Source organism: Ursus americanus, chromosome 7 (genome assembly GCF_024610735.1).
Source record: "Ursus americanus isolate L20-20 chromosome 7, mUrsAme1.1.p, whole genome shotgun sequence".
NCBI lineage: Eukaryota > Metazoa > Chordata > Mammalia > Carnivora > Ursidae > Ursus > Ursus americanus.
The window spans coordinates 65,817,085-65,830,318 of record NC_142133.1 but is presented as its reverse complement, the minus strand read 5'-3'; the positions used below and the strand labels follow the sequence as shown (position 1 = coordinate 65,830,318).

The 13,234-nt window shown below is 46.8% G+C and overlaps 1 protein-coding gene across 4 annotated transcripts in view; it reads right to left on the bottom strand.

Annotated features, from left to right (window-relative positions):
• OTOF (otoferlin) overlaps nucleotides 1-13,234 on the bottom strand; it is a 91,614-nt gene that overhangs the window by 74,379 nt on the left and 4,001 nt on the right. For all 4 annotated transcript variants that reach the window (XM_087863794.1, XM_045809241.2, XM_045809240.2 and 1 more), the window contains exon 2: nucleotides 2,084-2,142. In XM_087863794.1, coding sequence (XP_087719920.1) covers nucleotides 2,084-2,142 — 59 coding nt within the window. The remainder of the gene's footprint in view (nucleotides 1-2,083; nucleotides 2,143-13,234) is intronic.

Sequence of the window (13,234 nt, the reverse complement as noted above, 5' to 3'; positions counted from 1 at the left end):
AGCCCTGCGTCGAACTCCTTGCTCAGTGAGAGTCTGCTTAGATATTCTTTCTCTCTGCCCCCCCCTCCCCCCTAAAATAAATAAATAAATCTTTTTTTGAAAAAATAGAAGACAATAATTAAGATCATATGACTTCTATGTGGTAAACTTAGAAATGCTAATAAAGGATTGTGGATAATTTGAGTAGATGATATAATATTATAAAAAATTGACATCTTCCTCAATTAATTTTTAAATCCAATGGAACCTAATCAAAATTCCAGTTGGTTTCTGGAAGGACTTGATAAACTTATTTAAAAGTTATCTGGAAGAATAAAGGCCCATAAATAGTTCACCTTTAAAGAGAAGAGTGAACAGAGGGAATTTGCCTCATCAGATACTAAGACATAAGAAAATGCCATATTAATGAGTACAGTGTGTTAAATTCAAGAACAGACAAACAGATTAAAGGGATAGAATAGAAGGCTAAGACATAGACCCTAAATGGAGAGATGATTAATTGCTTAGCAAACCGATGTTAGGAAAAGTAGTTTCTTACATGGAGAAAAATAAGACTGTACCCCTCTTTAAAACCACACACAAGATAAAAAAAAATACAATTATAAAATCAGAAAATGTAGGGAAATATATCTGTAACCTAGAAGAGTGTAAAGGCGTCTTCAGTAAAACTTGAAAACACACCAGGATTAAGGATTTCTAGTTAGTGAAGGGACAAAGTTAACAGATGGCAGACTGAGAGAAATTTCAATCTCTTAATCCAACAAAGGGTTGATATCTCAGACATATATAAAGAGTTACTGCAAATCAATAAGAAAAAGACAGCTACACCGATAGGGAAAAAGGGCAAAGACTATGAACAGGCAATTTACAGAATAGGAAACTTTAAATGTATTATTAAAAGGACCATGAGGCACCACTGTTAGACTTCAGAAAGCTGAATGCCAGTAAGTGTAGATAAGGATTGGGAATCAAGGATCCTCGTGCATTGCTGGTAGAAGTGTAGACCATGGCAGTGCTGAGTAAGCTTAAGCTTATGCATACCCTAGGAGCCAGTGATTTTAGGTCCTGGGGTATATTCCAGAGAAATGTTCACGGAAGTCCAAAGGAGACATGCATAAGAATATTCAGTGCTTTTCTGATGGTTGGGGGTGGTTAGAGGCACGCTGGAGTTTCCTCTCTGGAGGAATAAGTAGGTAAAGATGTGCCTGATGACCAACTCATCCCAGTTAAACCAGGGCTTTCCCCATTTTATCCCTTCCGGTCTGTGTCCCAGGAACCCCCTCGGTCCCAGACAAACCAGAAAGGCTGAACCCCCTCATACGTCTTGGACGTGCCCATAGAGTGCGGAGCAGCAGGGAGAAGCAATAGACTCTCGGAACAACATGGATGGAACGTAAACATCTTGCTCAGTGAAGTAAAGTAAAATATGTAACACAATATTATTTAAGGAAACCCATTACATACTCACAAGACAGCCACACAAATTTTGTAAGAATACACAGGAAACCAAAAGATGCACGTTAGATGCACCAGAATGGTTGTAGACGGAGAAAAGGAATATGGGGATAAAGGAGAATGACACATACACGACACATGCAAACATACATCGGAATAAGGGCAGGGTTGTGGGAACACTGAGACAATGGGCTATAAACGGGGCAAATAACTTACTCAATCAACCCTCTGAGCCCGAGTTTCAAAAGGAAAATAGCTTTTCCGGGAGACGCAGTGGGAGAGGTACCCCGATCACTCTTAGACAAGGGTGATGTCTCTATTAGACGGGCTTTGTTGGAAACCCAGGTGGGCTTAGCCTGAGCCCTCCATGTTCCCAGGGATCTGGGTAGGGAAGCTCCTCTTTGAGCACTGCTGGACCCTCAGCCAGGGGCTCATTTTTAGGCCTCTGACACCTGCGGGCCCTTTCTCTGGAGAACAAAAATCCCCCAGAGGGCAGCAGGGTATGGGCTGGGTCCGCACTGCCCTTCTGTGGGTCAGTCACTCTGCACCGGGCTCTCCTGTGCAAAGGCCTGGGAGAGGGGTCCAGGTGGAAGGGCCGGGGTTCGAGCGGCCCCCCAGGGCATCCTACCTCATCGAAGTCAGCCACATCTTCACAGTTCTCCAGCACCCGGGAGTAGAAGGCTTGCCCTGGGTGGGGAAAGAGGACAAGAAGCGGGGGTCAGATCTCTCTACCTGGCATTCTCCATGACAGCATTTGGGTTCACATAGCGCTGTTATCAGCCAGGGCCCCATGTCATGGGCCGTGCTCTCCGGGCTGAGGCAAGTGCTGTCTTATTTGCCCCCCTCGGGAGCCCTGTGATGCCGGCAGGTCAAAGGCCACTAGCTCCCCCTTACAAATGGGGACACTAAAGTAAGAAGGGGCAGGCGTGTCAGAGGTAGACATGAAAGGGGAGCCCCAGACTCTTTTCTCCATCTTGTTGCTCTCCCGGTGGCTTTCTTGGCCCCCTTTTGCCGTCTCCTCAGCTCTGCTGGCTTTCCCTGGCCTGCAGCTGCCCTGAGCAGAAGCCTGGTCCCCAGGGCGGCAGGCGCACTGACAGCTGGCAGCCCCCTCCCCCGCCCCCCGCCGCCCCGTGACTGTAGGCCTAGGAGCTCCTGCCCAAGCCAGCCCCGACACAACCAGGCCCACCCCAGACCCTCTTCCCCGAAACCCAAGGGCCTTCATCTTCCCCCTGCATTCTCATTCATTTTTCTGTCAGCCTTGGAGGGGAAAGCCTCGGGCACTTTCTCCTGCATGTCATCCCCTCCTTTCCCCAGTGGCACGGGTACTACTAAGTGTGATACAGACACATTTTCCCACACCCCACCTGCCCATGTCCGTACACCACCTGGCAGGGCAGAAGCCAAGCTGCCCGCTCTCCTAGCCCATCCAGTGAGGACCGGCTGTGTTGCTGGAAGAACCATAACCAGGAATGATGGAGGACAGTCCTGGGGGGCAAGGGTGGGCAGTGTGTGGGATGCATGGGCCAGCTCAGTTTACTTTGAGGAATACTCACTGGAGTCTGCAACATACCAGGCCACCTCCTGGTGCCTCGGGATAAAGGAATGGATACAATCACAGGACCCCTGCCCGCAGAGAGCTCATAGCCTAGTGGGAGCTGGAACAGGTTTCCAGTTCAATACCATATAATCCATACCCCAAGACACAGTGCTGTGTGAGATAGAGAAGTGGTACAGAGAAGAGAGGATAATAAATATTGGTTTGGGGGGGATTTTTTGTTTTTTAGAGTGTGTGGGGGGGGTAGAAGCATGTGGGAAGGACTTGTAATTTCTATGAGGACAAACCCAGAGATAGGGTACATTAAAAAGAAATTATTATTTAGGATTAATTTTTTTTCATCTCTCAATTGTACACCAAAGAGGGGAGAAAAGCTAGCATGTTAAATGGGATCCTGTATACGACTCCCCCACCCTCAACACCCAAACCAAATTCCTTTGTGAAAAGACAAAGATCTCAAACCATTAGAAACCGTTAGCTCTGGCTAGGGGGCCTGAGAAGAGATTGGAAGCAGCCTACTTTGGCCTTTGACTGTATACACTACAGTCTGACATTTTTTCCATGACCATGCTTTACTTTTGTCATTGAAAGAAAAATGCTTTGAAATCCCCACCAACCTAAACCAGTGGCCCATGTCATTGAAGGACTGTCTCAAGGATGAATTCAGCCCCACTCCGAGGCTGAGTGGGGGTTGTCACTGATGGGCAAGTTGGGGACCCAGGAAAGGACTTGGCAGCAGAGAGGGCATGGGAGGGGCGCACGCACTGAACCGGTACGGCCAACACCAGGCCAGGGAGGGGCTGGAACGAGCCCCCTCCAACCCTGCACTGCGATGGGGCTCGATCCCCTGGGAGCCACTTCTGTCCCCTGGCCTTGCTTCCCTCACTCGCGTCATCAGAGGGGTTGGTACAGAGATCTCCAGGGCCTGCCTGGTGGTTAGAACTTAGGAGCAAGTATGCAGCTACCCACCCACCCTGCCCCCCGACAAGGAGGAGGCCAGGGGTTTGCTGTCCGAGGCAGGTAGAGGTCTGTGGAAGGGTGTGTGTGTGTGTGTGTGTGTGTGTGTGTGTGTGTGTGTGTGTGTTTAGAGGATGGACATGTGGGAGGAGGGGCTGCATCTCAGATAACGAGGAAGAAGCTATAAAGCAGAAGCTACATACACGGAAAATAGATGCGAAGGAGACAGATGGGAAACAAAGCCTCTCTAGCACTAGACAGGGACAAAACAAAACAGAAAAACCAGAAAGAAAAATCTCACCCACAAACCCCAGGGCAGCCAGGGCAGTTCAGGGAAGCATGAGAGATGGTGCCTGAGCTGCTTGTAATTTCCCCACAGGTAACACACAATGTAAATTGGGAATCAGGTGAGCATATGTGTGCACCGGGGCTTCCCCAGGGACCTGTGGCTCAGAATCATCAAAGGCCTCTTCATCCTCAAAGATGGTAATGAGCCTGGATGAGGCTGTGTTCCAGGGTTTCCCCGGAGTGAAAACCAAGCAGCCCAGCCGGGGTGGAGGCAGGGAGGGACCGTCCAATACAGTGCAGGAAGCCACAGAGGCTCAGACCCGTCCCCACTTGCGGATTTCCTACAGCCTTGTTACAGAGGACATAAAATACAGTGAAATTAGCCACTGCAGAACTTATACACCAGGGCTCTGCTCCAAAAGGCAGTAAAACCTCATTGCCTCAGGCTCTGGGGGTTTAAATGTGGTGAATATTGTCAAACAGGATGAGCTAAATTTTACCTCTAGATATTAAAAAAAAAAAAAAAAGATTTGCTAAACCAAACCAAATCACTAGTACAGAGACAGAATGTCCTTAAGCATTTTTGAAAAGTCGCGTTTTAGGTGGATTTGTACAAACAGCATCAGGGATCATTCTGGTGGTCCTCTGTCTTCGCTAGGACAGAGCCAGGGGACCTCTGTCATCCCTTCCAAGTTATCAGTGAGGATTCCTAACCCTGTCTCTCCTTTCAAGTTCATTTCCACTTACCATCTTCTCCACTCAACACCGGTCATGTTGACATTTCAGCTCCATTTCAAATGGCTTTCAGACAAAAGCACTTAAAATCCCAATATCCAATCCCCTTTCTTGCCATGGAGAAGATTGAGAATGAGGCTTGAGAGGAAGAAAATAGCCTGTTCCTTGCAGTGGGGAGGCTTTGTGGGTAGAGTGAGCAGGAGATCAGGGAAAATAGAACAGCACACCCTTCCTTCGGAGGGAGCTGTTCGGGGGATAGCGGAGCTGTTGGGTTTGGAATAAACTCGTCCTTGAGACAATAAATCAAGTTTGGATAGTAGACTCTGAGCTCACAACTATAAGAAGTGCCACGATGTCGGATACACCCAAATGGAGGGACTCAAGAGTCCAAAGCTTCACAGAAGTATCCGGTATATCATTTGCCATTTAAAATATCCCTCCTGCAGCTACCCTCCTAGATAAGGGTGAGCTCAGTTCTTGTCTCATTTGCAGGATGGAGTGCTAGTCTTTCACGGATGTGACTTAAGGGTACAAAGTGCCCCGTCTGCACCAAACAGCTCCCTCTTCCAGGCAGTTGACCTTGTTAGAGCCAGACCTTGAGAAAAGGCAGGTACGTAGGGACTGGGTTGGTAGCTGGTGTGCATTCATTCACTCCCACATGCAAGGGAGTCTTCTGCTCCTGCTGTGGCAGCACGGCCATTCGGCCCTGGAGGAGGGCACAGTTGTTATACAAGAGATTTTGTCGTGGGGCACTGGCCGAAGAAGCTTATTATAATCCAGCAGGGGGAGAGTTCAGACAGGTAAAAGGCTACCTACTATACAAGGCAAAATTTGATCATTAGCAAGCAACAGAGTGGGAATAAAATGAGCACACAGGAAAAGGAGAAATTACTTCAGCTTAGCAGATCAGGGAAGACATGGTAGAGGCAAGGGCATTGACCCTGGGGAGATGGGAGAGAGAGGGACATCCAGGCAGAGAGGGTAGTGTGAACGAGTGTTTGTGAGTGTGAGCAGAGAATGGAGCCTTGAAGGAGTAGGAGGTCATAAGACAGGCGAGTTCCAATGGTCAAGGGGAAAATGAAAGTCTCCCCTCAGGGAGCAGCCCACTGAAGGAAGACCTGAGATCGGGGTCCTGGGGTCCAGGTTCCTGAGAAGACAGAGGGTGGGGTGCTGGGCCATCTAAAGGAGAAGGGGAATGTCCTGAGGACAAGCTTCAGGGACATCATGCCCTGTACCCGTGTCAGGAACTGGCTCTTCCAGCCCTTGGAGTCTCAGAGCCATCATCTGAAAACTGGGGGCAATTATCCTGGACCGGCTTACATCCTGGAACCGGAAACTGTGAAACTGAGTGAAGTGTCAGCTCCCTTCCAGGTACAGGGGGCCACAGGAGAGTGGTGAGGCTCTTGGACCATACTGCCTGAGTTCAAACCCCAGCTCTCCCACTTGCTAGCGAAGTTAACCTCTCTTTGTTAGTTTCCTCGTCCATAAAATGGAGCAAACGGTAGTGCTTGTACGCCTGGGACATAGTTCATCACCCAATTAAAAAACGGCTATTATTCCATTAAAGGGTCCTGTTCTTGCTTTGGACATTTAAGTTATGTCTCAAACATAAAAATGGTCTTCTCTACTGTGAATCACGTTGTGTTAGCTTATTGTTAGTAGTATATAATCAGAAATGACTTTCTTCCTCATCTACATATTTTTCAAGTCTTAGGTATTTTAGGTGTGATTAGCTCTTTTTTTAACGAGGTAAAATTTACATTCACGGATCTTAAGCGCACAACTCAGTGAGTTTCAATAGCTGAGTATACCCGTGTAATTATCACATAATCAGGATTTAGGACATCTCCATTTTCTTAAGATGGTCTCTCGCCCCTCACTTTCCAATCAGTCTCTACCTCTTATAAGTAACCACTGTTCTGATTTCTATCACCCCAAAGTTAGTTTTGCCTGTTTTAATATTAATATAAATGGTATTATATAGAACGTACTTCTTTGTGTCTGGCTTCTTTTCGTCAATGTAATATTTATGTAATTCATCCGTATTGTTGCATATACCAGTAATTCATTTATTTTTGTTGTTGAGTAATATTCTGTGTTTAAATACTCTTTGTTTCAGGATTAAGTATGATGTTGGCTGGATGTTTTCTGTAGTTGCCCTTTATCAGATTGAGGAAGATCCCCCCTCTTCCCGGTTTGCAGAGCATTCTTATCATGAATAGGTGTTGAATTTTGTTAAAAGCTTTTCTGTATCTGTTGGTGGTTTTTCTCTTGTATTGTGTCAATGTGGTGAAATACTTTGGTTAATTTTCTAATTTTAAACTAACCTTGCATTCCTGGGATAAAATTTACTTGTCATGATGTGTTACCCCTTTCGTGGATTGTAACTCAATCGACCAATATTTTGTTAAGGATTTTTACGTCTTTGTTCACGAGCGGTATTGGACTCTAATGTTCTTTTTGGATAAGGTCTTTATCAGGGTTTGGTATGGTGAAATGAGTTACAAAGTGTTCTTTCTTCTCTATTTCTAAAAGTTTGTGTAAGAGTAGTATTATTTCTTCTTTAAAGATTTTCTAGAATTCACCAGCGAAGCTATGGAGACCTAAAGTTTTCTTGATGGGAAAGCAGTTTACCATCATTATCATCATCATTTTTATTTCGAATTTCATTTCTTTAAAAGATTCTGGACTCTTCAGATTTTCTATTTCTTTTTGTGTCAGTTTGGTAAAGTGTTTTTCAAGGGATTGGTCTGCTTCATCTGAGTTGTAGAAACTTAACCGAGATACAGTTATTCATGGTATTTTCTTATTTTCTTTTTAATGAAATGATATCCTTTTTTTCATTCCTGATATTGATAATTTGCATTTTCTTGCTTTTTTTTTTCTTGGTCATTCTTGCTACGGTTTACCTATTTTATTAATTTTTTTCAAAGAGTCAACTTTCAGCTTTGTTGGCTTTCTCATTTCCTTTTTTATATTCTTGGTTTTAATATTTTTTTGGTTGTACTTATTTCTATTTTTTGAAATGAAATTCACAAACCATTTAATTTATCCACTTTAAGTGTACAATTCAGTGATTTCAGTACATTTACAAGGTTGTGCAACCTTTACCACTAATTCCAGAATATTGTGTCACCCTAAAAGAAAGCCCACACTCATTAGTGGTCATTTCCCATTGCCCCAGTCCCTGGCAACAACTTACTTACTTTCTATCTCTATGGGTTTGTCTATTCAGGGCAATTCATATAAATGGATTCATATGATATGTGGTCTTTTGTGTCTGGCTTATTTCAATTAGCATGATTTTTTTAAGACTTGGGTTTAATTTTAGTAGCTTCTTAAAGCAGAAACCTAGATCACTGATTTTAGACTTTTTTCTTTCCTGCCGTAGGTATTTAAAACTATAAATGTTGACATGGTGTATTTTCATTATCATTCAGCTAGAAATGTTCTATAATTTCTCTTTTGTTTACTTCTATGACCATAGGTTATTTAGAAGGATATTGTTTAATTTTCAAATATTTGGAGCTTTTTAAAATCTCTTATTGTTATTAATTTCTAAGTAAATCCCACTGGGGTCAGAGAACATACTTTGCAGGATGCCAGTCATCTGAAATATATCGAGACTTGTTTAACCACCCTTCATATGGTCTAGCTCGATGAATAGTCCATGTGCATTTGAGAAGAATGTGTATCTTTAAGTTTGGGGTGGAATGTCCTAGAAATGCCAGTTAGGTCAAGGCGTTATCAAATGTTCTATATCCCTAATGATTTTTGTGTCTAGTTGTTTGTAATTATCTCCTGTAATAACACTTTCTCCTCACAATAGTCCTTAAATAATGTGCTCTCTGAAAAATCACCAGGGACTCAGAGAGCCAGATTTGGGTTATGCAGAATCCCTGGGCCTCCCATAAGGAAGGTTGTCCCTTCTCTCCCCCAGTTCTCAGTTAGATGGAGCCTCCAGTTACTTTAAACCCTTTATTTTCTACAAATCTCATTCAAATATAATTTCCACCTTCATTCATTTATCTCTCCTTTCCCTGTCCTGTTAACACCCAGGTATACACAGTAGAAACTCAGGCTTATGTCAGAGATTCATCAGAGAGGCAGGGGACAGGGCAGGGATTATAAACCCCATTTCTGGCTCAGCTTAACCTACACTTCCTTCTAAGTGCTCACTCAAACTCTGACTTTGTTATGTAACTAACTGATGGCCCCAGGTCTATTTTTCAGACCCAGGCACTGAGGCAAAGAGAGCGTGGTGTTTTCCCTTGAGCCTAAGACAGTGCCAGCCACACACTCAGCCACTGCCAGGTCTTAGGTTCCCCCATGTCTGTGACAGATTAGAGGAACCCATGGTCCTAGTGATCCACAAGCTGTACAGAGTACCTGCTCTATACCAGGCACTGGGCATTTAATAAGGCATGGTGGGAAAGTGACTTTTTACATTCCTAAAGGGTGTAAAAATATTGTTAAAACTGATTTTATCTTAAACGTTGGCTGGGGCGGGGGGGGGGGGGGAAGCCAGTGAGTGGAAACAGACTTTCAACTAAGCCAATGAGCCCTTCAGCTTTGAAAAAAAATAAAGTAGTAACAAAGACTGTTGAGCCACTGTATCAGGGGTGGATCAAGTTCAAGCAGGAAGTAGACACGGGCTGAAGGTAAAAATGATCACATGATATTCTCTGTCTCAGGAGACCCTCCTGGAGCTGTCAGTGTGAGGAGCAGTTGCTGCCTGGTGCTGCCGGGATGGGGGATGCAGAGTGGCCCCTGCCACGAATCACAACTGTTCCCCCTGCACCTGTGGGTGTCACCTCTATCCCAGGGCTGCTCTGCGCCAGGCACTGTGGGGGCCCCCACTGCCCGCCCTGGAGGAGCCCGCCTTTGTGGCTCTAGGTGTTTTTACCCCATCATCTCATGCCTGGAAAAATTCGGAGTGTCAGCAGGAATCCCAAGGTGGGTCAATAAGGCTCTGCCCACCTCCCCGCCCAAATCCCTGAGTCCACGGAGTCCCCGAGAGTCCATGATCTGGTCTACTCCTGTCTCTCTGGAAGTCTGCAGCAGGTGCATGGGACGCAGAGCATAATCCTTATATTTACATAGCACTTTACAGTGTGTATCATATACATATACACAGCTGTATGCATATACATAGCACTTTACAGTGTGTAGAGCCGTTCACGTATATCGCCTTTTTCACTTGACCCCAAAGCAGCCCTGTAAGGACTCAGGCATATCTCACCTTCTCCTAGACCTTCGCGTACCCCCTGGACTCCAAAACACTGGGCTCCAGCCACCTTCCTGGGGACTCACTGTACCAAGCTTGATCTCTGGCTTCCTGGAGGACATTTTCACTAGAATGACTGACAGACAAGTCTGTCCTTTCTGTGCCCCCACCCCCAAACCTGCTCTTCCTCGCATGCTCCCCTCCTCCACCAGGGGCCTCACCACCCATGCAAGTACCCAAGTAAGAAATCCAGAGGCACTCTCAGCCTGCCCTCTTGCTCACTACCAACTCCAGAGCTCACTACCCCCTCTCTGAACTGATGTCATCCCTTCTCTCCAAACCCACAGCCTTCCCATTAAGGCATAGCCCTCTACCTGTACCTTGGTGCCAGCTTCCTCCCTGGGCTCTTGGTCTGGAGTCCTGACATCCAGAGTGTCCTTTCCAAAACCAGATGCCCTTTTCCCATTCTCCTGCTAAAAGCATCCTTGACTCCTATTCACTCACAAAGCAGAAGTTCAAACCCTCTGTGTTTGGGCCCCTGCCAATCCTCCAGGCCACTCCCACCCCATCCCCAGCAAGCACTCCCAGCTCCCTAAACCCTTGATGTGGCTCCACACCATCGCATCTATACTGCTATTAGCCCTTCTGCCTGGAATGGGGCCTTTTGTAGGTTTTGTCCCAGCTAAGAAGAGCTAGCTTCAATATCAGCCCATCCCCCACGCCCCCCACCCCGCAGCTTCCGGACCTCCTGGTCTGCATGGGTTTCCCTTGCCTCACGCTGCCCTGCACCTGTACCTCCCTTTCCAGAATATTCATCACGCTGCTCATGGTGATTTGTGCAATGACTGTCTTCCCCTTGAGGGCAGGGACTATGTCTTTAATTTATTGCTGTCACGCCAAGCCTAAAATAACACTTGGTCCATAGCTGACCCTCACTGAATATTATTATCTGTGAATGAAAGAAGGAGTGAATGAATGATAAACCACGTGATTTACAAAGCACATGAAAATGTAGCTTTTAATGAACTGGAAGAAAATTATGACATCGATGAGACAATTAGAAATTTGACCACTGACTGACTATATGAAAGTATGAAGGAGTTAGTTTTTTAGGAGTGATATAATGTGTGAGTTTAAAAAAATTGAGTCCTTGTCTTTTATAGCTATGTAATGAATATTTTCAAATGAAATGGTGTGGTGTTTGGGCTTCACTTCCAAATAATTTGGGGTATAGGAGGAAGAGGGGCACAAATGGGACAGGACTGGCCAGGAGTTCACAGATGTTAAGACTGCACTGGGAGAGCTTGGGGGCCAAGGCACTACTTTCCCAGCTCTTGTATGTATTTGAGACTTACCGTTATAAGAAGTTAATAATAAAAAAGGGTCAGGCCCAGCCATGGGCGTAGGTGGGAGGGCTATAGCTTTTATGTTATGAGTGAGGGTGGGTAAGACAACCAAGGAAGGCATTGCAATTCAGGGAAATTATTTGTAAATCTATTCTGAGCACATTTCCAGCAGCATTTTTGCTGAGGGCCTTTGTAGCAGAAGACAATTTTATGGTCATTTTCATATCATGAAAACACACTCATCAAAGCAGGAGAAGTCCGGGGAATTTTCAGCCGGCTCTGCCTGCTCTCCGAGGTCTGCATTGGCTTGCTCTGGGTGCGAGGCGGGGACATTTACCACCTGGGACTTTAGACAGAGAAGATCTGTCCCCACCCTCACCCCTAGGTGGTCAGGTGGTGACGGGCCTGTGTGAGCTGGGTACAGTGGAGGTTGTGGGAGGCACAGTGAAAGCACAGAGCTAGGTCCACAGCCAGTGTGGGCTGCCGAGACTGTCCTAAGGGTCCCCTCCATTTGTCCCCTTCTGTGGGGGCAGTGCCCACCCCCTTGTTGGTGGGGGTGACACTTAGCCCACACGCTCTCAGAGAGGAGGTGTGGGGCAGGGCAGGAGTGCACATACAGGCCCAGGCATCCCGGGAGCCTCCCAGGACTGGGGGACTGATTTGCTCTGCCTCATTCACCAGGGATGGCAGCGAAGTCTCCAGATAGAAGTCCTATTGACCATCAAGAGGGAGAGGGCCTCCATTTTAATGGGAGAAAGAAATCTAATTTGGAATCCTGGTGGTCCCCACAGCCATGAGTGCGGGCATCTGGTCCCCCATGCCTAGGCCGGGGCCCCACCCCCTCCCAGCATACCGTCACTCACCTGGCCCCATGGATCCTGGCTCCTCTCCCTCCCCGGAACTTCCCTGCAGCCTCCGCTCCAGGCAAATCTGTCGCTTCCTAGTCAGTGCACTTAACTGGGATTTCCCTCCTCTGGCCTCTGGTCCCATCAGTCCCTCACCCAGAATGGGCTCGCCTCCTGCAACAACCCCTCCTTCTGCATCTCTCCCTCACCCCTCCTTCTGCATCTCCACACTTGCAGGAAGGAAGCTGCCATCCCCGGGACAGGCTGCTGTTTATGGCTCACCCCAGGCACACCTTGACCCTCCCTAGTCAGACACCATTTCCCCATTATGTCTGCACACATCCCTCTCTGATTATGAGACCCTGGTTTGCCTACGAAGCCCCGCCCGGTACGACGTGTTGTACACAATTGTGTGCAGAAAGAGCATAGTCTAGGAAGTGCTCGGGCCACACGCAGCCCCTCTTGCTTCTGACCTTTGGGCCAGAGCTGGACTCCCCAGCGTTTGCTAGAGGATTGGGTCAGCCTCCCTCTGGGGCCCCAGAAGACCCTCTGGGCTCGGAGGTCGATGGAGGGTTCTTTTTGTGGCTGCTGAGGCCTCTTCCAGCCCTGGATTCCCCCTTGGATAGAAAGCTGGGGTGGGGTGGGGGGCTCTCATTTGGGGATGCTAAGCCAAAGAATGGCCGTGCCACAGTGGAAGGTTTAAAAGCCACTGATGAGTGAATACCTCAAAGACAGGAGTTGTGTCATATTCGTTTTGATGACAGGTCCCAGGGCTCCGCATGGGGCTCAGGATAGCTAAGGTGGGATCTCTGTCTTGAAGGTACTC